Source organism: Tachysurus vachellii, chromosome 21, assembly GCF_030014155.1.
Source record: "Tachysurus vachellii isolate PV-2020 chromosome 21, HZAU_Pvac_v1, whole genome shotgun sequence".
In the NCBI taxonomy this organism is placed as follows: Eukaryota; Metazoa; Chordata; class Actinopteri; order Siluriformes; family Bagridae; genus Tachysurus; species Tachysurus vachellii.
In genome coordinates, this window is record NC_083480.1 from 11,792,075 (window position 1) to 11,818,116 (window position 26,042).

Here is a 26,042-nt window from a genome sequence, read left to right on the forward strand (position 1 = left end):
ATTATTTAACTGGTTGGCACTTCACCTTAGTGACCGACCACACCCCCTTCAATGAATGTCAAAAGCCAAGAACACTAATGCCAGAGTGGCTCAGTGGTTCCTTGCATTGCAGGACTTCTCATTTCAGGTCCATCACTAAGGGGGCACACAGCCCGGGAACGCAGATGGACTGTTGAAATGACACACCCTTTTCGCTCTGCAACCAGTGGCAGTAACTTCAGAGCTGGGGGGAAACTGTGATTGCGAAGCATGCACCACCACCTTTAAACACCTCCTGCTACTATCGCAGTGGTGCTGAAAGGACAGTGGCGCTTCAGCATCACATTTGTTTTGGATAGCTGGAGAGCACATGGTGGCAATGCGAGGTGGACTTTTCAGCTAAGAATTCAGCGGGCAATCAAAGCTCTTCACCCACGGCCAGAAGACACGATGTGTGGGGAGCAGTGCATTTAGAGAGGTAAATGGCCTAAGGTTGCAGAAGGTCTGTTCTCTGTTCTCCAACATTTTTTGTTTGTCCAACATCAGATTTGCCCATGGAAACTGCTGAGGTAGACCAAGAAGACTGCACCTGATCTCGCTGCATGCTGCAAGTCTCCTGTGACCAACACCACCTAGAATGCCAACGCCATTCTGGTGACCCTACTGTTGAGTGTTGCTCCCGCCACATTTAAGTGAACACTTTAGAACTCTTTATATATTGTATCTTTATCACTGGTATTAAGATTATGCCAACGGGGTCTGCCTAAGTTCTGCCTTAGCTGCTCTTTGTTGCTCTTTGTTGACACCACCCTGCCTTCACCACCCTACCTTGCCTATGTTCAACCTCTCATTGCTATGAGTCACCACAGAATATTAATTTAGAATTTTAAGGATATTCAAGTGTACATTAAATAATACTAAAACATCTAAAAAAATTCCCCAAAACTGTAAAATATTTATTTTCAAATTTACTTTTAAGAATTAACAGATAATCAGCTTTTTTAAATTGGTCAGACTGAATGTAAGTTTTATATTCCTCACTAAATACAGGATGCCATACGATTCAAAAAGCTTTATTTGATCATAGCAGTTCACACTAATACGCTATACACTCAGTACACTTATTCCACAGAGATTTTTATTTTCATTTTCATTTTTATTTTCATTTCTCTTATCTTACACATCAGGTAAAACAAGCTCTTTTGGCTTATTTTGACATAAACAAAGAGACTACAGACTTATGTGTTCTCCCATGAACACTGTTGCCAATTATGTGATTCAGATGAAATGCTCCACAAATTAGTGGTTATTTTAAAAAATAGGAAAATGACAAATCTAGTGATGTTTTGAACATATTTGAACTCACATCACAGCTGCTGGTTAGAGACAGTACATTCACCAGTAGATACATCACCAGTCACTGAACACTATTGTTTCCAGAAAACAGTCACAGATTACCATAGCTTTCAACAACCAATCATCAAAATCAATAGTCCTATATTTCATGTCATTGTATCTTTCTGGCCTAGACTCAAGACTATTACTGCTTTTATAACACTTAAAGGAACATAGCAATGTGGGCAGTAGATTAATTCCCACTAGATTTACAGTCCCTCAGAGAGAAGCCAGATGTCACACCATAATTGTACACCACCTTTTCAGGTCTGGGTAGAGTCATGACTTGCTTCAAATAACATATATGCCTAAAATAACACAAACATGGACCTTAATGCATGTGTAAAAACTAACACACTCAGAAATATATGAGTAAGTCATTGTTATTAAATTGTAATAATTATATTGATTCTTTCAATCAAATAAATTATGAGTTATTTTTTCTGCTTATTAAGTCATTCTTTTTGACATCTTACTGTATTTTACTACACTATGATAGAGATTATATTTACCTGATATTCTCGTCATGGTGAGAAGGTAGGACATAAGTGTAAAAATGGCAGTCTGGATCGTTTGTGCACGTTTCTCGACAGATCTCAGATGTATCTGTTTTAAAGTCACGGTAATCATGGCCAAAGAAGTGCAGGCCTTCATAGCGTCCTGTTACCCAAACTTTGGAAGAACAATGAGAATAAAGTGGATTAACTGTAACATCTTTTCATGCACAGAATAGAAAGTAGAAAAAAAATCTAACCATTTGAGGGAGTGCAATTTCGTGTTGGAAATCCAGAAAAAAGTTCTTCTTCTTTTACTGGCTCTAGCTCACTTACACTGTCTGTATGCTTTAGGAAACAATGCATGTTGATCCTGTGGGAAAAAATCAGTTTTAAATATTCTGATCATTTGAACATTGACTTTCATGCTCTTGTCATCCAGTTCAGTCTGTTTCTCAGAGTGAAGACACCAGGGATGGAAAAAATACTGAGAAATTATAATTTAAGTTAAAAGTATCTTATTTAGACAAAAGTGGTTGTGTCTAAATTTACAGTAAACTGAGGGAATTAGAATAATGTCATGTTAAAATGTAAAAAGTAACGATTATTACTTCTCTAAACTGTTAGAAAATAAACATTTTACAGCAACTATGCATTTTTAATTGGTTGTTTTTATTTTTATACAACATGTTTATTAGACTCTTTTTTCTAGCACTTACTCAGGCTTTGTAGAATATTTGGAAGTTGTGTAGGTGAAATGTGTGCAGCGGGGATGTGCACTACACAAAAACTGACAGTGTTGAGGTGAGACAGCAGGGATGTTCTCAAAGTCATTTCCTTTGTAGTGTATGTTAGCAAAGATCTCCTCCTTACATTCTATAATAAGATGTATGTTTATTAATATTAATAATAACATTTTAAGAATTTTATACCAACACATATCATGAGAAAATTTGCTTACTTTCTTTAGTCCTATACAATGAATCTGAAAACCCTGACACAAGGCCCGGTGTTTTTATGAGTACTGATGGTGTTGAAAAAGTCCAGCGGTATTTAAGGAAGCACTTTTTCCTGCACAGACATCACCAACTTTAACCCACACTGAGTCATATTCACATTTAAATGGAGTGTGTATGTTAAAGATCTACACATTAGGAAGCTTATTATTAAATAAGCACAAAGTGTGAAGTGGCATGGTCTAGTTACTTGTTATTCCAACCTTGAACTTATAGCAAAATTTTATGTGTGATGTTCACTAACAAATAGATAAAAATCTCATTGTTCTTAAAGTAGTTTTAAAGATTTTTAATGTTATCTTGTGTTTATAACTTGTCTCTTTATCAAGTTATTGTTTTCAACTGATCTTATTTTACTGCATTACAATACAGATTATATTATATATTTACCTGATATTCTCATCATGGTGAGAAGGTAGGACATAAGTGTAAAAATGGCAGTCTGGATCGTTTGTGCACGTTTCTCGACAGATCTCAGATGTATCTGTTTTAAAGTCACGGTAATCATGGCCAAAGAAGTGCAGGCCTTCATAGCGTCCTGTTACCCAAACTTTGGAAGAACAATGAGAATAAAGTGGATTAACTGTAACATCTTTTCATGCACAGAATAGAAAGTAGAAAAAAAATCTAACCATTTGAGGGCGTGCAATTTCGTGTTGGAAATCCAGAAAAAAGTTCTTCTTCTTTTACTGGCTCTAGCTCACTTACACTGTCTGTATGCTTTAGGAAACAATGCATGTTGATCCTGTGGGAAAAAATCAGTTTTAAATATTCTGATCATTTGAACATTGACTTTCATGCTCTTGTCATCCAGTTCAGTCTGTTTCTTAGAGTGAAGACACCAGGGATGGAAAAAATACTGAGAAATTATAATTTAAGTTAAAGTACAAAATCTTACTTAGATAAAAGTGGTCATATAAAAAGAAATTACTCAAGTGCAAAGTAAAATAAAGTATACTGAGAAAATTAAGATAATGTCAGGTTATAATGTGAAAAGTAAGGATTATATCTTCTCTCAACTGTTATAAGATGAAAATCATTTTAAAGCAACTATCTCTTTTGAATCAGTTGTTTTTGTTTTTACCCAAGACATGTTTATTAGACTCCTTTTTCTAACACTTACTCAGGCTTTGTAGAATATCTGGAAGTTGTGTAGGTGAAATGTGTGCAGCGGGGATGTGTGCTACACAAAAACTGACAGTGTTGAGGTGAGACAGCAGGAATATTCTCAAAGTCATTTCCTCTGTAGTGTATGTTAGCAAAGATCTCCTCCTTACATTCTATGATGAGATTAAAAGAACAAAAAAAAACATTATGTGGATAATATTAATTATAACCTTTAGCGAATTCTATACCAACATACATCATGAAAATAATTGTTTACCTTCTTTTAATCCCTTAGTTTTATACAATGAATCTGAAAACCCTGACACAAGACCCGGTGTTTTTATGAGTACTGATGGTGTTGAAACACTCCAGCGGTATTTGAGGAAGCACTTTTTCCTGCACAGAGATCACCAACTTTAACCCAAACTGAGTCATATTCACATTTAAATAAAGAATAATAATATAATAATTATGAAGGTAATGTTTTCAACTGAGCTTATTTCATAGTGCTACGATACAGATTATATTATATATTTACCTGATGCCTTTATCACGGTAAGAAGGTAGGACATAAGTGTAAAAATGGCAGTCTGGATCGTTTGTGCACGTTTCTCGACAGATCTCAGATGTATTTGTTTTAAAGTCACGGTAATCATGTCCAAAGAAGTGCAGGCCTTCATAGCGTGCTGTTACCCAAACTTTGGAAGAACAATGAGAATAAAGTGGATTAACTGTAACATCTTTTCATGCACAGAATAGAAAGTAGAAAAAAATCTAACCATTTGAGGGCGTGCAATTTCGTGTTGGAAATCCAGAAAAAAGTTCTTCTTCTTTTACTGGCTCTAGCTCACTTACACTGTCTGTATGCTTTAGGAAACAATGCATGTTGATTCTGTGGGAAAAAATCAGTTTTAAATATTCTGATCATTTGAACATTGACTTTCATGCTCTTGTCATCCAGTTCAGTCTGTTTCTTAGAGTGAAGACACCAGGGATGGAAAAAATACTGAGAAATTATAATTTAAGATAAGTTATCTTATTTAGATAAAAGTGGTCGTGTCCAAATTTACAGTAAACTGAGGAAATTAGAATAATGTCATGTTAAAATGTAAAAAGTAATGATTATTACTTCTCTAAACTGTTATAAGATAAACATTTTACAGCAACTATGCATTTTTAATCGGTTGCTTTTATTTTTATACAACATGTTTATTAGACTCTTTTTTCTAGCACTTACTCAGGCTCTGTAGAATATTTGGAGGTTGTGTAGGTGAAATGTGTGCAGCGGGGATGTGCGCTACACAAAAACTGACAGTGTTGAGGTGAGACAGCAGGGATGTTCTCAAAGTCATTTCCTCTGTAGTGTATGTTAGCAAAGATCTCCTCCTTACATTCTATAATAAGATGTATGTTTATTAATATTAATAATAACATTTTAAGAATTTTATACCAGCACATATCATGAGAAAATTTGATTACTTTCTTTAGTCCTATACAATGAATCTGAAAACCCTGACACAAGGCCCGGTGTTTTTATGAGTACTGATGGTGTTGGAAAAGTCCAGCGGAATTTGAGGATGCACTTTTTCCTGCACAGAGAAAACCAACTTTAATTAGTAAAATGCACTAGGATACAAACAATGGGTCATATCAGTGTTCAGTTAAGTGCATTTATCAGGAGCTAAGGAAGTCCACCACTCCCTTAAATCCTCCGATAATTTCTAAAAATAAAATCACCCTTAGAGTCTTTGTCTCTAGAAAAAAAAAAATCAGTTGTTAAGTTTTGCTTTAATTAAATATTTTAAATTGCATATGATGAGGACAAATTTGCCTGTTTGGATGTAGTTATTTTTTGTTTTACCCCAAATGTGTTTATTAGACATTTTTTTTTAGCGTATTTATTACTATTAAAGTGTCACCTTGTGACAGGAATTCTGTCTCTTTTAAGTATGAAAGATCAAGTGATTCAGCTTAGCAATAAGAACTGTCTCTTACGTGCCTGAATGGCTCCTTATAATTCTTTTACAAACTGGTTTAGATTTTTTGAACAGTAATTACCATACTTTGAGTGTGTCAAAATTGTTTTCTTTCTTTTTATTAAGAAAAAAAATTACTATCTCAGGCCACTATCAATCAAGCTATATTAAAGCTAAATAAAATGCCAGTATTTGACTAGTTGCTGTAACAAAAAATTCTTCTGAATTCTATATCTATCTACATTGATCATATTGGTGTTGGTTCTGTTTTGCTGCCAAAACAGCCCTGACCCGTTAAGGCATGGACTACACTAGACCCCTGAAGGTGTGCTGTGATATCCGGCACCAAGATGTTAGCAGAAGATTCTTTAAATTCTGTATGTTGCAAGGTGGGGCTTCCATGGATCTGACTTGTTTCCATGGATCTGACATGTGCATCAATAAGCCTTGAAGCCAGTCAATAAGCCTTGACCCTGTAGCCAGTTCACCACTCTTGATTTTGGTGTATGTTTACACACACACACACACACACACACACACACTCACACACATACACACATATATATATATATATATGTATATATATATGTATGTGTGTATATATATATATATATATATATATATATATATATACACACATACATATATATATACATATATATATATATATATGGGTGTATAGATATATTAATATGGTCTTGTAATGTTAAAACAATGCTTCTGACCTGTTTTCTGCATGTGGGAAGGTCATTGTTGTGAATGAAAAAAATGCGCAGTCTGGATCACTGGTGCATTTCTTCTGGCACTCATCAGAAGTATTTAAGTTCAACTGGACATAGTCTGATCCTGTGAAATCTAGGTCCTGATATGTCGATGGCAAACAGTTATCTGTGGAAATAAAACAGTTTTTAAATTCTTCATAGTACAGCCACATTTAACATCTCATAAAAGCACTAATACAAAACATCTATAAGAATAAAGAAAGCATGGGGTCTTGTGATGGTGCACCAGGTGTTTCAATGACAAACTAAAAAAATGTTGCATTTACTTGTTTTGTTACCCTGGTGCATGAGTTTGAAGCCTGAGGTCACACCCTTCAGCTCTGCAACCTGAGATGGGGATCCAGTGGCTGTGTGCTTCAGGTAGCAGTAAAATGCCCTTTAAAAATAAGCAGTTTTAGTGGGTGTTCAATTACTGTAATGTCTTAATGAATTTTAACTTCACATTAGTGCCATACAGGAAAACCAGTGCCAGCTTGCTCACAGTTGGTCATCCTAAAATGACTCCCTTCTGCCAATATCTTCAATATTAAAGTCAAAGATTTACTGTTATATTACACCTTAAATATACAGACAGAATTAATCTCAAGACATTTCAGGAACATCAGACTAATTAGGGAGATATATGATAGTATTATTTAAATAAATACAAAAAAAACACTTTACAGTACACTTTACATTTTTGTCTGTTAATCTTATGCATTAAGCCATCGCGGATGCACAATACAAAGCATAGAGATCATTCTTGCCATAAATATAATAATAATAATAATAATAATAATAATAATAATAATAATAATAATATTTGTGATAAATTTCGTTGTCAGACTTTCAAATGATATTATTCACTAAACTTGTAAAATAATATGATATGTAAAATCATTTTTCAAATGTAAAACAGGTGTCAAATTATGTATTTATAATGCAAAATTTCCAGACATTTTATTAAAAAAATTATTTTTACATTTAAGCATGTTTGAAATTACGACTCACTTAGGAATACCCATATTGTTTCATGTTTTCAAATAGTGTCACAAGCTCATTAGAAAATATATCTCTGAAAATTCTTGTTTAGAGTAACTCCAGTATATAATACTAAATAATCTAACCTGTTATCTTTGTTCCAATCAGAGCGTAAAAACGTGAAGAACAAGCAGGAAGGGTGTTGTGTGCAGGCCAGCTGACAGTGCTGGACATCTGGGGAGTAAATCTGCAGAATATCATCTCCAGGAAAGTCCACATCCACCTTCAGCTCCTGGACTGTAGAAAGTAAAACAGTAAAACAATGCAGAATATTTGCACATCTGTTTGTAATTTCCTAATAATTCATTAGTTATAATGTCAAATAAGTACACACAGTTCAATCCAACCACTTACAAAGCTATAGCATTAGAGCACTAAATAGTGTGCAATATACAGTGCAATATATAAAACATGTTATGTATATGTTATTGATTAAATATATATATATATATATATATATATATATATATATATATATATATATATATATATATATATATATATATATATAATTTTTAATCAATAACTGTAACACTACCTTTACTGAAGGAATCTGAAAAAACACAGCAGAACACTATCAATGCATATACTCTCATTCTCCCTGAAAAAAATTCACTGCATCTGCTTTACACACGATGAGCCACAATTAATACAGTCTTTAGAATCACAGGTTTAAAAATTACAACGATAAAGGAAAGTTCATTGGCTTACATTAAAATAAACATGCCACTCACTAACTAGATAAATAGGTCAATGCGGGGCAGACTCATCCTTAAACCAGTATCAAAGTTCAAAAGGATTCCCAGAGCACCTTTCCTATTCTGTGTTGGCAAGGACATGGATCTGGACTTAAAAACAGAGCTTACTGGTTTTTGCTATAAAAAGTGAGATGCTTAAAATAAAGACCTAAAAAGCCCAAGAAATTACTCACCCAGGAAGATAAACTAATTGCTGGTTCAATTTCCTTCACTTCTTTGCTTTAGTTATTTAATGACCAAATAATTCATTATTAACAGCATGAATACAAGTGGCAGATGATTTACATTTTAAAGATATTCTGCCTTTTTATTAATGAACAACTTTATTCTTCTAGTTATATCATTATATATTATTTGCTGTCATAACCTTCAACATGGAAAACCCAGTCCTCTTTCATAAACCCCACTGCAAACAAGTGAGGTAAAACATCCACTAGAGAGGACTTCAATCTCTTCAAGAACAGCACAAGAAAAAAGGGCAGTTATGATGGCAGTAATGGCTCAAGTAGTTAAGGCTCTGGGTTGTTTATTGGAAGGATGGGGTTCAAGCCCTAACCTACCTGTTGGGTCCTAAAAAGGTCCTTAACTCTCTCTGCTCCATAGCTTCCCCTGCGCTCTGACTCCAACCTCCTCAGCTGGGATATGTGACGAATTCCACTGTGCTGTAATGTGTGTGTGCCAATAATAATAAAGTCTTCTTCAAAGTATTGCACATATGTACTAGATGCAGGGTGCTGTGAATTTTTTGTAAAAAAAAAAAATAAAATAAAAAATACTAATGGTAAAAAGTCTAATTTAAAGGTTATGTTTCTTTAAAATTTTAGTGTGAGATTAAGCTAATTAAGATTTTTCCCTCACCATACAGATTTAAAACAAAATTAAAAAAAAAACATTTTTTTTAAATCTTCCTTTATCATCACTGGTTATTCAAAACCACTTTCTTTAAAAGGAGATGGCTTTCAGATTTGTGTACAGTAACTGAACTTCCCAAGTTTGTACTGACGCAACAAATCAAAATGTGCTAATACAAATATACCCACTGAGAAACAGGAGTTACTGAACTGTGTAATAATCATTCAGCCATACTTAGTAATACTACTCAATACTCTTACTATTTGGAAACAAAATGCATATAATGTCCTTTAAATGTTGAATCATATTCCATGTAGATGAGTTTAAGGGGAAACTCTGTTGAAACTCTCCATTGGTTTTAATATGCTTAGCCTTATATGTGTAACCTGTACAAAAGAGAAATCGTGAAAGTGTACACACATGCAGGTTGTTTCAATAAATCCAACTCTGATATATTATATACTGGTTTTATTTAAGTCATCAGGGAAATGCAGACAGAAATGGATCTTGAAAGCGTGCAACACTGCTTCCTGTTTTCATACACAGAGCTGAGGCCTGAAAGATCATAGCTTTAAAGTCTTCCTATGCTCAGAGCACTTTTCATTTCAGCACGCATATCCCAGGGACAGACTATTTCATATGCCGCAGACTTTATAAAAAGCATCTCTGTAAATGATCTGATTTCCAGGACATACCTTTGGCTTCAAAGAGAAAACAGTGGATCCTCCACCGGAAAGAGGCTTTTTACATTAGATTCTAAATCTGTTAGAGTTACATGTTGTTATAATACTGCATTAGCTTATTAAAGGAATAATGGTGCTCATAGCAAAACATTTTTCTTAAAAATTAACAATTTAGAGCCCAAACACCAGTCATAGATCACAATAGCTTAAATGACTGCATAACAGAGAGGCTTTAAGTAGTGGTTAAATATAAAAAGATTGGAAAGTCATGACCCTGCGCTATTATGGCTAGATCACACACACAAAAAAACGATTAGCTTGGCTTATTAAAGATTGAAAAAAAAAGAAATACGTATAAACAACGATGCATGACGTGTACATGAGACATGACATATGTATTCACAATACCCAAGACTTCATTTCAGAAGTGATATTAGCATTTGTGAGTTAATATGAGGCTGCTTCTCAATCAATTCTCTAATGTAGCGTTACCTGAGTAAATGGTGGCAATCAGGTTCCAGTCTCAATTCAGAACTATTGCATATGGCTAAAGAAATCTCAACACTTTTCTTTCTGCATGCGCAGGAGCACCACAGATTTAGTGCACCTCATCATCACATCCAAACACCTGTCCTGCAGGTTTCTCTCCCATTCCTTACCCCTGTTCGCACGAGGCATCTATTGTCAAACTGGTACACTTGAGAATAGTGAGAAGAGGTGTGTGTGTGTGTGTGTGTGTGTGTGTGTGGAGGCTTTAGCATGAGGTGGAAGGTTACCATTCTGCACCATAACTGTCTTTTCCTCTTAAAAGATGCATTAAGACTTCTTGGAATGCACAATACAGTGTATAGAGATAAATATTGCCATTACTACAAGCATGATTACTGTAGATACATACAATTGCCTCTCTAGCACTAGAGGCAATTTGGTGTCTTGCCGTACACACACGTCCTCCTCCGAGGTATCGAAGAGGGACGGTAAGCGGCACGATTTCAAGCCTCTAAAACGTTAAGCACACTTCTCCCTCCGCTCACTCCTCATCCGCAGCTTCCCTTTTGGTTTCGTCAATCTTCTGATCCACATGTTGAGTAGCAGGACTTGGAAGAGGTACTACTTCCACTGCAGGCAGTGTGGCTCCATCGGGCTCAGTCACTTTTCTCTGAACAAGCTCTTCCTGATAAAAAAAAAAAAAAATTTTAAAAAAATCATTGCCTTTTTTTTAATAGGTGACCACAAATGCACTTCATGTGTTACATTCTTTTGTATTTTTATACGTTTATCATATACTTCAGATTTCCCTACAGTTCAACAAAAAATTTAAAGGCCACACAAAATGTTCATATGTCAATTAAGAACACAACATACATAATACACCATTATTAATTAAAATTAAAAATTAAGCTAATTAACATTTTCCCTCACAATAAAAATAATTTAAAAACATAATCTTCCTTTATCATCACTGCTTACTCAAAACCACTTTCATTAAAATAAGATGGCTTTCAGGTTTGTGTAACTGAACTTCCCAAGTTTGTACTGATGCAAGTCATAATGTGCTAATACAAATACACCCACTGAGAAACAGGAGTTACTGAACTGTGTAGTAATCATTCAGCTACACTTAGTAATACTACTCAGTACTCTTACTATTCGGAAACAAAATGTCCTTTGAATGTTAAATCATTTCAGTAGTTTTTTTTTTGCAATTATCTTCATTTGATTCTAAGCAAAATTCCATGCAGATGAATTTAAGGGGAAACTCTGTTTTTTTTAAAGGGGAAAAAAAAAATCTCCATTGGTTTTAATATGCTTAGCCTCAAATGTGTACAAAAAAAGGAATCATGAATGTGTACACACATGCAGGTTGTTTGAATAAATCCAACTCTGATACATTATATAATGGTTTTATTTAAGTCACTCACAAGAGAGGCAGATTAATAAAGACAATTTCATTCTTTTATATGTTCATTATGTTTTATAGGATAAAAAGTTTAGAATGATTTAAATGCTTTATGTTATCTTCAAGAATTACAGCACAAGAATAAAGGGCAGTTATGATGGCAGTAATGGCTCAAGTAGTTAAGGCTCTGGGTTGTTTATTGGAAGGATGGGGTTCAAGGCCTAACCTACCTGTTGGGTCCTAAAAGGTCCTTAACTCTCTCTGCTCCATAGCTGCCCCTGCACACTGACTCCAACCTCCTCAGCTGGGATATGTGACGAATTCCACTGTGCTATAATGTGTGTGTGCCAATAATAATAAAGTCTTCTTCAAAGGATTGCGCATATGTACTAGATGCAGGGTGCTGTGAATTTTTTGTAAAAAAAAAAAAAAAAAAAAAAAAAAATTCCTAAAAAGTCCAGAAGACCTGAGGCAGATTAATGAGGAAAATTTTTCTGCACTAATATGTTCATTATGTTTTATGGGGTAAAAAAAGATCAGAATTACTTAAATGCTTTATGCTTGCTACTAAATTCATTCATTTTATTTATATAAAATACATTTATAAGAAATTATTGTGCAAAAGACTTTAATTCAATTTTGTGACACATGTTTAGTTAATGGCTTCTGCATTATTGAGCCAAAAAAATTTTTTTTTCAGATTTCCAAAATCCTTTTTTTTTATAAAAAAATTAAAGGTTACAATACATGTAATATGGTGAATACACCAGTAATAAAAAAAAAAACATTACAAAGAAGCTTGTCAGGTTTTAGTGACAGAGGAACTGTGGCAGATCCAGGAAGCAAATTTCCCTGCACTAATATATTCCTTATGGTTTAAGGTTAATTAATGTAAATAAGTAAATAATCAACGATTACCGAAAAGAAAGGAAGAATATGCAGTAGATGTATTGTTTTATTTGTGTAATATTTACCAGTTTTAATCAAGTAGATTTACTTGGAATCGCATGACGTGTACAGCACCCTGATCAAAGGCCACAGTAACATATAAAGTTGGCATGGCATATTTCCTTGTTTATTTATTAAATCCAATATAAACCCTAATGTACCCTGATAACATCATCCATTCATTTTGAATAACGTATTCAGATAAAGCTACATCAGTTGTCTTTACCATGTTCAGGTTCGTTACAGGCCTTTTTCAGGTCAGAGTTGTTATGGTTTAAATTACTAATGTGTTCAAAAACTGGGAAACAGGACCAACTAAGTTCATTAGATATTACACAAACCTGTACACACACCTGCCAATAAATTTTCTGGTCACCGACCTTCCAGTACAACCTACTTACCCTCCTCTTCATCATCTGTTATAATTATGACTAGAATAACTAGTTAATCTCTCACCTGATCTGGAAATCGCTGACTCGCAACCTGTTCTCCAAACTCCTGGTTTTCAACCTCTTCACCGTTTGAGTGACAGCTGGGACTTGGTACTTCTATGCCATGACTCTCCAGAATGGCAGCCTCTGAGAACGTGAAATAGGGTGGTTGGAGTAAAGAGAGAAAAAGGGAGAAAAATAACCAATCTAGTTACTTCCATAAGTAGCTTTATTACATAGCCGTTATTTCTAGCGTCTAGGTAACGTGGAAAAAGAAATAAAACACAACTAGAGGTGCTGTTAGAGGAAAGTATTCAATATGAGGGTAATGTGGAGCTGAGATTTTGGCATGTCTCAAGTAATGGCATGTTAACACAGCAATGCAAACATTTTTTTTATTATATAAATGATATCATACATTTTATTCCATTTATAGTTACAGAATATCAATGCAACGATGTAGATCATGTTATCACTTCAGTTATAGCAGCTATAAACCATTGTTCCCTCTCTAAAATCTCACTCGAGGTTAATAAGACTGATATAACTGAAAAACTATCCCATCCTAAAGACTTTGCTGTTTTTAGAAACTTAAATAAACAGCTCGTGATGCTGAGAAATTCCTTTATATCCTCAATATCCTTGTCTTTATCATACTGACCATTGCCAACAGTGGAAAAGGTAGAGTATCTACAACAGACACCCATTGAGGTAATTACTCAATCATTTCTTATCAAACGTTTGTCCTCCTGATTCTCATTAACTGCAGGCCATCTCACCTATGTTGGCACGTCTCTTCATCTCCTTCCTGCGATTGGCGAACCAATTGTACACTTTCAGTGCAGTGACTCTCTCAAACTCAGAAAGTTTGCACCCTGAAACAGAATTTCCCCACATGTGATTATTTCTTTTTATTTTGTCCAAGCTAATCTACCTTAATCTGTAGTGTACCATCACCAAGAGGCAGTGGTAGAGACAGGAGAATATCTACAAAATATCTACAAAATCTTCAAACAAAACAGTTAAAGATTTCTCACCTGGTTTTTGGATGACAGAGTTGCAGGCGTTGGCGATCTCCTCTCGTTTGGCCTCATCAGGATACTGATTCTCAATAAAGAAACTGAGACAGGCAACAAATCAGGCCCAGTTTAATATTAGTAAGTAACGGCCGGTGACGCATTTCATCCCGAAGAAATATTTGTCCCCATACATGCAAAAATAACATCTGCATTCGATAAACATTCATAACAAAATTTACAGATGTTAAAAACACTATTATTATTGTTATATATACAATTTCTAAGTCAACAGGACTGTTAATAGTCCATAAATATTCAACTGGCTATACTGTAAAACCCAAAGAATGCATCTGCTTGAGAGGCCATTTTAATCTTTTTATGGTGAACTTTACTTATAGCACAGCAAATCCTGACAGTTTTTACACTAGTGCCTAAGCCCTCATGACTGCCATTTACATCATTTTTCCATCAGCTAGACAGACCTTACATCAGATAAAATCACTTTCATTTGCATTTCATTTTCAGCATGTAGCTGATGGTCTTTTCCATTACCGCTTAGAGTCTATCAAAAACCATATCCCTGTGCATGTACTAAAAGGCCAAGGCCTACAATACCACAAGGTTAAACCGTCTCCGTGCTAATTATAAGGGTTAACACAACATGAAACAGTCAGTTAATTGTGTGTAATGGTAAGTCTTCTATAATTTGAAATAAATGATGATTGTTATCTTGCTTTCTTGCTTTTTGTACCTACGTACATAATTTCTTGAGCAGCTAAATACAGTACCAGCATTCTTAACTCTAACCCATTTAACCATTAAAAAAATTTTTTGTCCTAAACCCAATTCATTCATTCATTCATTCATTCATTTTCTACCGCTTATCTGAACTACCTCGGGTCACGGGGAAATCCAATTCATTATCTTTGAAATAAGATGCCTGGAATGTGTTGCGCAGTCATTAGCATGTGCTTTGGGCCCTCCAGTCGGTCTTAGTGAAATACTATTGTGCTTTTTGTTTACTGGTCATTTATAAATGCTTGTTTGCAATGTGATATATGCATCCAGATTTATCTGTGAAATTTGGGAATGCTTGATGAGCATTTTTGCTTATTCGAACCGTTCTAAATAAACGATCATGCTCGAAGTATACTAGTAGTCACTATTAGTAGCCAGGTAACTATTAGGTGGGTGATTTGTAAAGACTAAGATTTTTAGAAAGAATCAAAAGCATTTCCAAATCTCTGTGACTGACATGTTTTTATCTGGTCCATGTGCTGCAGAGCCCCTTTGTAAATGTCTCACCTCTCCATGATCGACTGGCACTCTTTCCTCCAAGTGAAACGGCTGCCCCTCCTCAGTCTGAAAGGTCCCCCAACAGCCGCCCTGTCTCCGGGGCAACCGGCAACTCTCCAGTCAGGTTCCTCCTTGACCAGCGAGCGCATGGACAGAGTAGCACCTTCACACACATAACAGGACATGAGTCATGAAACTAAACTAGAACTTCCTTCATAAGAATGTCTAGTGTTGGACAGACATACAGTAATGTATGGACGATGCATTTTATTTTTTATGAAAAATGTGAAAGGAGTGCTATCCAGGTTATGCTTTGCCTATTGTCCAGGTGTAACTACAGCAGCTGGCTTCATGGCGGTTACCTGGCTGGGCCTGCTGTGCAGAGTACCAAGGGAGCAGGTGCATCAGTAGTTCTCTCTGTCTACTCCAGGGGGTGTCAGTCCTGCTCCTGGTGCCCTGAGCATGCTGGTTTTCAGTCCATCTGAACCCTTTAAGCCATTTGGCCAATCAGAAAACTGGATGTTAACTAAGGTCGCTTCCAAAGTCCAAAAAGATCTCATTAATGGACGAATACAACCATATCACTCAGTTAAAGCCTGTAGGGAAAGCTGACGTTCTACCAATTTTGTCAGGAGTTGCATTGAGATGTCTGTAATGCAGGGGATTAAGTGTGCAGAGACATGCTCGATACTGCGGCACTGCAGAGGATTACAAAGCAACATGCTCAGAGCTCTGTTAGTACAGTTAGGTGGAGCACGGGCGAGGCGAAAACCAGCAAGATCCGGGCCCAGGATTAGGACTAAGAGGTACATTGTTCAGTCTAGATCTGAGGTTCAACAGGAAGTTGAGGAGAGCTAAAAGTCCTGGAGGGTTTCATCCAAACTCTGCATTACTTCGTCAGCCCTTTAACCTATGTCACATTAAGTGTATTAATGTGAGTAGATGACTGTTTTGGCTGGGTGACAGCTTCTTAAGTTCATTTTGCAAACAGTACGCACATCTATAGGCTTTGCCAAACCCAAAATTAACTCAATAATATAAATGATGGCAAATGAAATAAGCTGGTTTCATTTCAATCTATAATTGAAAAGACTTTTTATAGTTACATAAGGCCCGTTTTAGAAAGCATACTGAATTACAAGCCCTCGAGGACCATGTGGAAAGGAAGTGTAAAAGAAAGTGGATGGTAAGTGGATGAACACAAAATCTAATTCAGTGACTGCTTCCTCCTGAAATACTTTCACCCCATGCTACATGTATCCAAGACTCAGAAGCCATTCTCACCTGGACTGTTCCTCTCCAGCAGATACCAGCGGTAAAAAGCCCTGCGCTTGGAGTCGCTCATCTCCAGGCCCTGCTGCAGCAGCCACTGAGAGATGTAGCTTTGACTGATACCTAAAAAAAACCGTGTATAATAAAGGAACACAGCCCTAATACATCGGTAAAGACATAGAGCATAAATATCCCAAGTGTGGGTCAAGTGTGATTTCACAAGGCGAGGGAGACAAATGCACAGCATGTTTCACACGTGTCAGCGGTACAGAATCTTTGCGAAATTTAGGCTATTTAAGGAAAATCCCTGACAGGATGGTAGAATTTAATCTTCTGCATCATACTGCTACCCTACTAATAGCAAGCATCCCTTATCAAGATCCTCCTATTGTATAAGCTAATAAGCTGGAGAGAAAATTCCCATTATTTTAAGCTCACTAGCTAACAATAAAGAAAATAATTCATCTTTGAGCTGAAACTTTGTTATATGCTATTATAGGAGAAGTGGTAAATTATACTGTATCCTGGAACTGTTTATTTCTTGGTTACATAACAAACATGAGGACAAAGTTTAAGACACAAACAATACATACAGCAGTTATAAGAGGCATATACAACACGTTTATTTTTATTTTATATGCAAACTTGCAAACCTGCTTTTTATATTTAAGTGAGAAAGGAACTGTTCTAAAGTACATTATATATAATATTGTGTGTGTGTGTGTGTGGGTGTGTGTGTGTGTGTGTGTGTGTGTGTGTGTGTGTGTTGCATTGCTCCGTTCTGCCATTCCCAGGTTTTCACAGAGAAGAGCAGAGTGTGTGGAATAATATTATTAGTAAAGTGCTAGAAAAACACTGTATAAACTGAGCACACAAATTAAGAGAACACAAATAAATCCAGTTTGACAAGTACAAAATAGTTGCGTGTCCCAACACTGCTTTTACTTGGATTTCAAATAAACGTACAAACGTGGCTGGAGCCTAGTGTAAGAATGTCCTGAATTAGCTCTTTGTTCAGTGAGCAAACAAACAGATGAAGCACATTATTCTTAAACAGGAACCACTTCAACTTCCTGAGAAACTTCAACTTGCCATGAAAATCAACAGTGAATTATTTTCTTTGAAATTATATTAAAGATATTGGCCTTTTTTTTATTTATTTTTTTTAAATTTATTTTTATCAAAGTTAAGTGTGCAAAGCAAGCATAAATTCCAAGGTCAGTTTGTTTTTTCAGCAACTTGAACTTTCGGTGTATCTGTACGTTCAAATGCACATCAGTTCTGAGTGTGTAGAAATTATCTTTAATCTAAAACTATGATTTTTCCGATAATTGTTTTCATTACGGCTCGATTAATTTCCATTAGAATTTTGCTGAAATAATGATTTGTTTATTTGATCAGGATTGAAATTTGTCTCAGTTATATTTATAAATAAATCTTCGATTTGAATCATCGAACTTTAAAAGCTTTAAATATGTAAGCTTTAAAACTGTCTTCTGCTGACTGAGACCCTAACGAGTACTAACATGAATAAAAATGTTGCAATAAATAAAGTTCACATAACTACCCGCAGGTGAAGATGGAAAATGGTTAAAGAGCTCCTGGTTATGAAAAAATACAGCACACATCTGCCTACATGTATATCCACCTGAAAAATACTACTTATTTCAGTAAAAACAAAATACTACAAAAAGACAAACTACTAGACAACCATTTCCTCTGGTGTAACTCTATTAACAGTTGTGTTGTTTTTTTCAGCTAGATTTTACTTCCTTTTGCTGGATCTTGGATATTCATATTATGCTGAATGTTTTCCAGTTATTTCATGTAAAGTAAATGTATATGAAGGTAAACTGGGGCAGGATGTATACAAGACAAATAAAGGTCTACTGGGAGAAAGTTTGCATCTTCACAGCTGAAGCTGATTTGCATTGAAACAGTTTCATAAATCAGACACAAATTACTTCATGCGTTATTCCAGAAGCTCGAACCAGCAATCGATTCTAGAGAAATTTGATGAATAAAAACTACAGTGCGGAGCTGAGCTGATTACCTGTAACTTGGCCGACAATAGCCTGAGAGATCCTCCTGTTATTGAGGAAAGCCTTGATTTCCTCCTTTACCAGGTTACTGTCCCTCCTAAAAGCCATACACAGAAATCACACATATGTACACATACTGTAGGCTAATATTCTGTACTATTAACATGTCATAACCAAACAGACTGCATGCTTACAAGTAGAATTGCGATGAACCAATGCAATAACACGGTAATATGTAAAGTTAAGCATTTATACAAACTAAACTTTAAACGACATAATAAATTATAATCAACGACAAAAAGCGGAATACATGACATGACATGATATAGATAAATTAAATCTTGACTGATGTTCTAGGTAAATAATTTCTAGCTAATTGGTATCACAATTCCTGAAGTGTCCTTGTGTCCTCTTAAGCCGCAGCAATTTGCCAACTGTTTTATTTACTAAAAAACGTTTTACATGTTAATGCTGTGAGAAGGTTTGTGAAATAAGTTTGTTTCAGTGACGTTAGCAGATATATTCCCTCACTTACTCGGTCAGTTATCAAGACAGAAACAAATGCAGCTCGTTACAGAGAAATTGGCAAAACACACACTTTCCTAAAGACTTTCCTACAGCAGAAACCTTACTTTACTGAATTAAAGTGGTGACAGCAGAGACTACTTGTTAAAGGAGTTCAACAAGGGCGTTGTTAAAGGACAACAATTCAATACAATTATACACTGTTACAGTTTGTACACTAAAATGATTAGTTCAATCACTGAAATAGTACAGATGAAAAGTACTGGTGCGGTAAGAAGGAAACCGAGATAAACCCTGTTTACATTCTCACTATCAACAGTTAACGTAGTCAGAAATTCACCCTACATACCAAAGGAAACGGCACCACTCCAAAACATTAAGCTTTAAAACGTCTTATTAAAGCCAGCTGTCTCCGTCCCACTCCGTCTGACCCACTTTCCAAAAGCCTACAACTCTATGAAAATTACACGGCCACTCCAGGGACATCCCCTGCCATCCTCTGAGGTTATATTAATCACCCATTCCTATTAGTGTTCTGAAAAAAAAAACAAGGTAATAACAGCAAAACAAAATGATGTGATACTATTTATACCTCATGTATTCCTCCACCTTCTCTTCCAGATCCCAGTCCTCTTCTGCAAGGTCATAAGTGAAGGACCTCTGAACTCCTCCAGGTGGGTACAGGGGTGGAGACGAGGCATCGTAACTGTTGCTGGGGGAAAGTGCAGCATCTAGAACCGGAGTTTGTGTGGTAGCTGAGGTGAGAGAGGAAGATGAGGAGGATGAGGATGAAGGTGCAGCCGGAGCTGCAGAGGTAGGAGCCCTGGGCGGGGCTGAGTGATTGTCACAGAAAGGCGAACGGTGCTCTGGATCCAGTCTCTCTAGAGACTCCAGAGCCTGGAGGATCTGAGGTTTGGTCAAGCCGGACAGCCTGAGGCGCTGAAGCAAGTCGATCTGCTCGATCGTGTAGCGTGGCTCCACATCACAGCACTCCATCCTGGCATCTGTGAGAAGAGATCCTTCTGTAATTGAATTTACGAGCATAGCAAAAGGACTGAACTAAGATCTTACAAAGAAAAAAGATCTGCATTCCAGCAACTACAGAAATATGTTTTTGCATGCCATATCACCACATCATTTCTAAAAAATCTGGCCACACTGCAACCCAATTTTTTTACTTTAATGCTCCACTTCTTATATAGTCAAGGAAATCAGATGAGACGTTCTCTCATTTAAGATTAAGAGCAGCGCCATCTCATAGAAACAGGCTAAGGAACCAAGTGCATCAGCAGTGCTAGGGCTGATTTCTTTCTATCTCAGACTGTAGATTTATGAAGAAGACGAATCTTTTATCAGTTACATCAGACTGACGACACAGCCCCTGGATTTCATCTTTATTTGTGCTTATGTTTTTCAGCCTACTTCCCTGACACATCCGCAACACACCACGCTGGTGTAATGAATGTGAACAAAGTGGATTATTTTTCCCCATCATCCTTTTTTCAACCTTAAATGTGCTTGGAGGAGAAACAAAATGTAAGGTGAATAATGGTAAATATATTGACTCTTAATTAATCATGTGAGGATGTGTAATTATTTGTCCCTCATCCTTCTTATTATACCATCACTAAAGTCTTGTGAAATAAATTACTCTATTACTCAACACGAACAGTTGAATTGTTCTAATATCACCACTAGCTGTCACTGGCTTAGACTGAAAGTCTGAATTGGTTTAAATTTAATTTGCATTCATTTCATTTCTTGACAGAAGTCAACAACTGCCCTAAGGTGTCTTAATAAGCCTCTTGTCGGGTTAAAATAAAAGAAACCGCAGGAGTATTTTTACTGGTGGTTTTCCATGAAACTTTTTTTCACCACTTTTAAAGCTACTACGTTTAGCAATAATGTGATTTTATATTTATTAGCAAGTTTGACACGTGACTGAATTTAAATAGGTTCGATTCAAACACCAACATATTAAAACATGTCAGGCTATAAATACGCTTTACACGGACCGAATGTATTCTGCTGGCAGAAGTTTCAGGAATTAAAAAGCCGTATAACATCAATAAACACCCGGAATTCCATTGTACAAATTTCAACATTAAGCATAATATTTAAAGACACACTGCACTACACCCCATATGAGCTTACTCCAAAAAACATTAGCCAAAAAGTGGAAAGCATACAATTGTCTAGAATGTAGTATAACAGAGATTTTTCCCTTCACTAAAACTAAGAGGCACAATCCTGTTTCAGCATGAAACTTGCCCCTGTGCACAAAGCAAGCTCCATTAAACCACGGTTCATCTTCCAGCTTGACGTAGAGGAGCTCAAGCAGCCTGCACAGAGCCCTGACCTCGACCTCACTGAACGTCTTTGGTACGAACTGAAATGCCAACTGTATTCCAGGCCTCTTGTCCAAACATCAATGCACAACCTTACCCATGTTCTCATGGGCAAACTAACAAATCCTCCCAGCAAAATCTAAAATCTAGAGAAAAGGCTTTTAGTTAGATTTCATTATGGGTGTCATGGTGAGGTGTCCATACACTTTTGTAAACAGGATTAGTTAAAAAATCTACACTGAAGGGGGGTCAGTGAAATAGTATTGTTTTTACAGTTAGAGAGGTCTTTGGAACACAAAGCTGTTCTAGACTACAGCTGAGGTCGAAACCAACCACTAACTGATTAGTGGAATAAAAGTAAGAGAGATGCATGTGTGTGGATGGATACCTGAGAGTTGCGGGGACACGCGGCCCGTGGGGAGCGGCTCAGAGCGCGGAGCCACAGCGCGGAGACTCCACTGGCGCATGATCCACTCAGCACCGGGGCTCGGGGACAACGCCTGCACACATCACCGTACTCTGTCAGCCTGGATCACACAACTATGACAAACTATGACAAGTGAAGCACGGGGAAATGTAGATAACAATAACCCGCAGTCATGGCGTTTGTTTGCGCGGCTCGTGCGTGCCAATGTTCGGGCGCTGCTGCAGTTTTCGGTGCTTTAGCTTTAGCAAGCGAGCAGCTAAGCGCTTTGGCCAAAACACGAGCTGAAAATTATTTTATTATTATTGCTTTAGTGCTCGTCTGATAATGTTCTAATGCAGGGAAATCCCTCAAAATCCAAATCAGAGCAACAGAAAATGCAAAGCTGGTAGTGTTAATAATGCAAACTAGTCCACAAGCCTGTAAGGAAATGCATCGCCGCGGATTCCGGATACTTTTTTAAGGATTGCGGACGCACGCGAAATGGCAGCGGAGCTCTGATGAATAGCTGAAGAAGTGCCATAAGTGCTGTAAGCGTTAGCAAAGCGAGCTAACGCCGTGCACACACACTCACCTCGCCGTGCAGCTTAACTCCGCTCCCCCCGGCTTTCAGCTCGGCCCAGCTGCACTTGGCTAATGAAGGTGATCCGGGAAGGGTCACATTGTCCCGGGATGCTGCAGTGGTTGTGTGGTTCGGTGCATGAGCCGCCTCTGCGTTTACTGACCTCTCACCCGCGGCGAACTTCATACAGGAAGTGCTTGTGATTCCACCAGGAGGACTGAGGAACTTTCGGTACACTGTATTCATCATAACTCATAAATGAAACTGATTTCTGACATTTTATACCATATGTATGTATGTGTGTGTATATATATATATATATATATACATATACATATACATAGATAGATAGATAGATAGATAGATAGATAGATAGATAGATAGATAGAACTTTATTGTCATTTTGCACTTTTGGCATCTACCAGAAGTGTAAAGAGTAAATAGACAAGTGCAGATAAATATGTAAACATATGTACAGTATGCAATAAATAAATAAATAAATAAATAAATAGTTATATACAGTATGTAACCATATGTACAGCGTGTGATATATATATTGTGAAATATTAGGCAGAATTTACAGTAGGGTATATATAGATACACATAATAAAATAGTGCAGATGTATGTAAGGCACAATATGTGTAGAGAATGAGGAATATATGAGGAGTGTATTTTGAGGAGTATCTTTGTATATTTACTGTGTATCTAAGTAACAAGCAAAAGTACAGTTTTGGACAGAGGTCCATCACAGGGCACCATGCAGACACAAATTAATACATTCATTTACAATTCATTCAATTAAGCATGACCAGTTATCCTGCTGGCATGTTTTAGGAGGTGGAAGAATACCAGAGAGCCCAGAGGAGAACATTCAAAACTCCATACCAACAGAACCTGATCTTTGGCTTGTGCTGGAGATGTAGGAGTGCAACATTTGTGAAGCAGCAAACAGCGAAAAGTACTTCTTCTAAATATCAACGTTGCTTGTCCAACGAAATTAGTGGACTGAATATAACTGTTTTATAGAATAATACTAAAACAATGCGGTCGGTCAGTAAAGACAACATTGCATAAAGCCTCAGATAACATTTAACTGTAATTAGTTCAAATGTCATGTGTTGTTCGCTTTTAATAAATTAAAATTTGTAATTGTTTTTTCACATTTTATTTCCTACTTCTAGGCTAATATATTTTATATTCCTGTTAATGCTATGATTATCCATGTTGTATGGGGAAAATAATCACTTCTACTATTTATAGTTTTAAAAATGACAAAACTGACTTGTGAAAGTGCGTCTGTTCTCTGTGACTAAGGATCTGTGGGAGGAAAGGTTTTAGACAACTTTAGGGGACTTGACAGACGGTTTTTACCACAGAGTTTGCTAAACTGACTCCTTACCCAGCATGATCTTGCTGCAGTGTTTGCTTATTTTCTACTTAGTCTCTCGCTCTTTCTTTCACACACTCACATTGTTTTATTTACTTACTTCACTGGGTTGGCCACCCTTGGTCTACATAAGAGCTGCAGTAAGTGGCACACCTCAGACAGTTGAAGCAAGTGTTTGGAGCCAACACCTCGTGTCCTCTAGGGTGAAAATGAACTGGGCTTTTCTTCAGGGCCTTGTCAGTGGCGTCAATAAGTACTCCACTGCTTTTGGTCGAATATGGCTGTCTTTGGTTTTCATCTTCCGTCTGCTAGTGCTGCTGGTGGCTGCTGAGAAGGTGTGGGGTGATGAGCAGAGGGAGTTCGACTGCAACACCAGAGAGCCAGGCTGCCACAATGTCTGCTATGACCATTTCTTTCCCATATCTCCCTCTCGCCTGTGGGCACTCCAGCTCATCTTTGTCACATGCCCTTCTCTCCTGGTGGTCCTGCATGTGGCGTACAGGGATGACCGTGAGCGGAAGCACGAGCTGAAGTACGGCGAAGGCTGTTCTCATCTCTACAAAGACACCAGCAAGAAGCAAGGGGGTCTGTGGTGGACATATCTCTTCAGCCTTATAGTCAAGATGGCAGTGGATGCCGTGTTCATCTTTCTTGTGTTCTACATATATGAGGCCACCTTCTTTCCTTTGCTGGTGAGATGTCAAGAGGCTCCTTGCCCTCAGGTGACTGACTGCTACATCAGCCGGTCTACAGAGAAGCGCATATTCACCATCTTCCTAGTGGTGGTCAGCTTGGTCTGTATCCTGCTGACATTTTGCGAGATACTGTACTTAATTTTTAAGCGCTGCCATGAATGTGTCATCTCGCAAAAGCTCAACAAACGTGAGAGACATAATGCATCATTATTTTCTCAGGCTAGCAAACACAATCAGGATAACATGACAGAGATGGCATTGGTCAACAAAGCTAACAGTCATTCTTCAACTAAGAATATGAGTGCTCCTGCGTACAACTCAGCCATCTCATAAATGACCAATATTACATTTAATCAATGATATCATAACAATTTATGTAATGTCTAATGTATGAGACTCTACTTTTTTTTAATTTCTTAATCTTGCTTTCCTTTTTAAATTCTAGTTTGTTTTAAAAAAGGAATGATTAAATTAAATAAATGGATGAATTTTCCAGCTTCACACCCAGTGTTCCTGTGACACTGCCTCCAGATCCACCTCAACCCAGACCAAGATAAAGCAGTTGCTGAAGGTGTATGAAAGAATGTAATAAATCTAAACTACAAATAAAAAACTATTAAATGCAGATTGATATTTCTTGTGCTGTGTGGAAAGACCTGAGAAAAATAAATGTATTAAATATTTTTTCTGTCAACTGTCTCTAATAAATACCCAAGATCAGAGCTAATGGGCTACATTCTAATTTATTACTCATATAAGACATGACCTGTGAACTCATTTAACACTAACTGAATAAAAATGACAGAGATCATTTAACATCATTGTTTGTCTGACAGTCTGACAATGGGGAGTAAAACAGTGCATGTGCAAAGGGGTGTGTGTGTGTGTGTGTGTGTGTGTGTGTGTGTTCATTATTTAAATGTACAATAGAGAAATCAGATCAGCACACACTATCAGATCTTTTAGCAATAGCTGGAGGTTTAAAAGAAACTCCCTGAAAGACAAACAACCTGATTAATCAGCATATATCTGCTCCATCCTCTATTACTCATATGAAATTAAAAAATAATAGCTCATTAGCTTGACGGTATGTATATACCGTTCAAATCTTTTGTTATACAGCTTTATTT

The 26,042-nt window shown here is 36.7% G+C and overlaps 3 protein-coding genes across 9 annotated transcripts; 1 reads left to right on the plus strand and 2 right to left on the minus strand.

The window, feature by feature from the left end:
- Window positions 1-1,099: 1,099 nt before the first annotated feature.
- On the minus strand, window positions 1,100-12,217 carry LOC132837578 (coagulation factor XI-like). 3 transcript variants are annotated; one of them, XM_060857322.1, is made up of 17 exons: window positions 12,193-12,217; window positions 7,856-8,006; window positions 7,016-7,125; window positions 6,693-6,855; window positions 5,471-5,580; window positions 5,229-5,385; window positions 4,771-4,883; window positions 4,530-4,689; window positions 4,269-4,387; window positions 4,008-4,164; window positions 3,517-3,629; window positions 3,275-3,434; window positions 2,830-2,939; window positions 2,588-2,744; window positions 2,129-2,241; window positions 1,887-2,046; window positions 1,100-1,682 (listed from the first exon to the last, which is right to left on the minus strand). In XM_060857322.1, the coding sequence occupies exons 3-17, from the start codon at window positions 7,035-7,037 to the stop codon at window positions 1,568-1,570; spliced, it is 1,929 nt and encodes a 642-aa protein (XP_060713305.1). In that variant the 5' UTR covers window positions 7,038-7,125; window positions 7,856-8,006; window positions 12,193-12,217; the 3' UTR covers window positions 1,100-1,567. The 3 variants fall into 3 exon arrangements, with proteins under 3 accessions (XP_060713305.1, XP_060713304.1, XP_060713303.1); XM_060857321.1 differs by lacking the exon at window positions 12,193-12,217 and adding an exon at window positions 8,308-8,463 and having other exon boundaries at window positions 7,028-7,125; XM_060857320.1 differs by lacking the exon at window positions 12,193-12,217 and adding an exon at window positions 8,308-8,463.
- Window positions 9,833-24,333, minus strand: zgc:91944 (uncharacterized protein LOC436941 homolog). 5 transcript variants are annotated; one of them, XM_060857324.1, is made up of 12 exons: window positions 24,318-24,333; window positions 22,842-23,065; window positions 22,232-22,343; window positions 20,088-20,499; window positions 18,982-19,067; window positions 16,941-17,051; window positions 16,019-16,144; window positions 15,666-15,819; window positions 14,379-14,461; window positions 14,121-14,216; window positions 13,367-13,488; window positions 9,833-11,236 (listed from the first exon to the last, which is right to left on the minus strand). In XM_060857324.1, coding segments are annotated over exons 1-12 (1,671 nt in total). In that variant the 5' UTR covers window positions 24,319-24,333; the 3' UTR covers window positions 9,833-11,092. The 5 variants fall into 5 exon arrangements, with proteins under 5 accessions (XP_060713307.1, XP_060713306.1, XP_060713309.1 ...); XM_060857323.1 differs by having other exon boundaries at window positions 20,088-20,517; XM_060857326.1 differs by lacking the exon at window positions 16,019-16,144 and having other exon boundaries at window positions 20,088-20,517.
- An 18-nt stretch (window positions 24,334-24,351) lies between these two features.
- Window positions 24,352-25,634, plus strand: LOC132837581 (gap junction beta-4 protein-like). The gene has a single exon (XM_060857330.1). The coding sequence runs from the start codon at window positions 24,427-24,429 to the stop codon at window positions 25,243-25,245; it is 819 nt and encodes a 272-aa protein (XP_060713313.1). The 5' UTR covers window positions 24,352-24,426; the 3' UTR covers window positions 25,246-25,634.
- Window positions 25,635-26,042: the final 408 nt, after the last annotated feature.

Coding starts and splice junctions, on each gene's coding strand:
- LOC132837581 (XM_060857330.1), top strand. CDS start 24,427: ATGAACTGGGCTTTTCTTCAGGGCCTTGTCAGTGGCGTCAATAAGTAC.
- zgc:91944 (XM_060857323.1), bottom strand. Junction 17,052..18,981: donor TATTGTCGGCCAAGTTACAG/GTAATCAGCTCA, acceptor GGTTTTTTTTAG/GTATCAGTCAAAGCTACATC. Junction 15,820..16,018: donor TGCACAGCAGGCCCAGCCAG/GTAACCGCCATG, acceptor ATGTGTGTGAAG/GTGCTACTCTGTCCATGCGC.
- LOC132837578 (XM_060857320.1), bottom strand. CDS start 8,365: ATGAGAGTATATGCATTGATAGTGTTCTGCTGTGTTTTTTCAGATTCC. Junction 5,581..6,692: donor TTCCCACATGCAGAAAACAG/GTCAGAAGCATT, acceptor TTCTCTGTGCAG/GAAAAAGTGCATCCTCAAAT. Junction 4,884..5,228: donor AAATATTCTACAGAGCCTGA/GTAAGTGCTAGA, acceptor TTTTTCCCACAG/AATCAACATGCATTGTTTCC.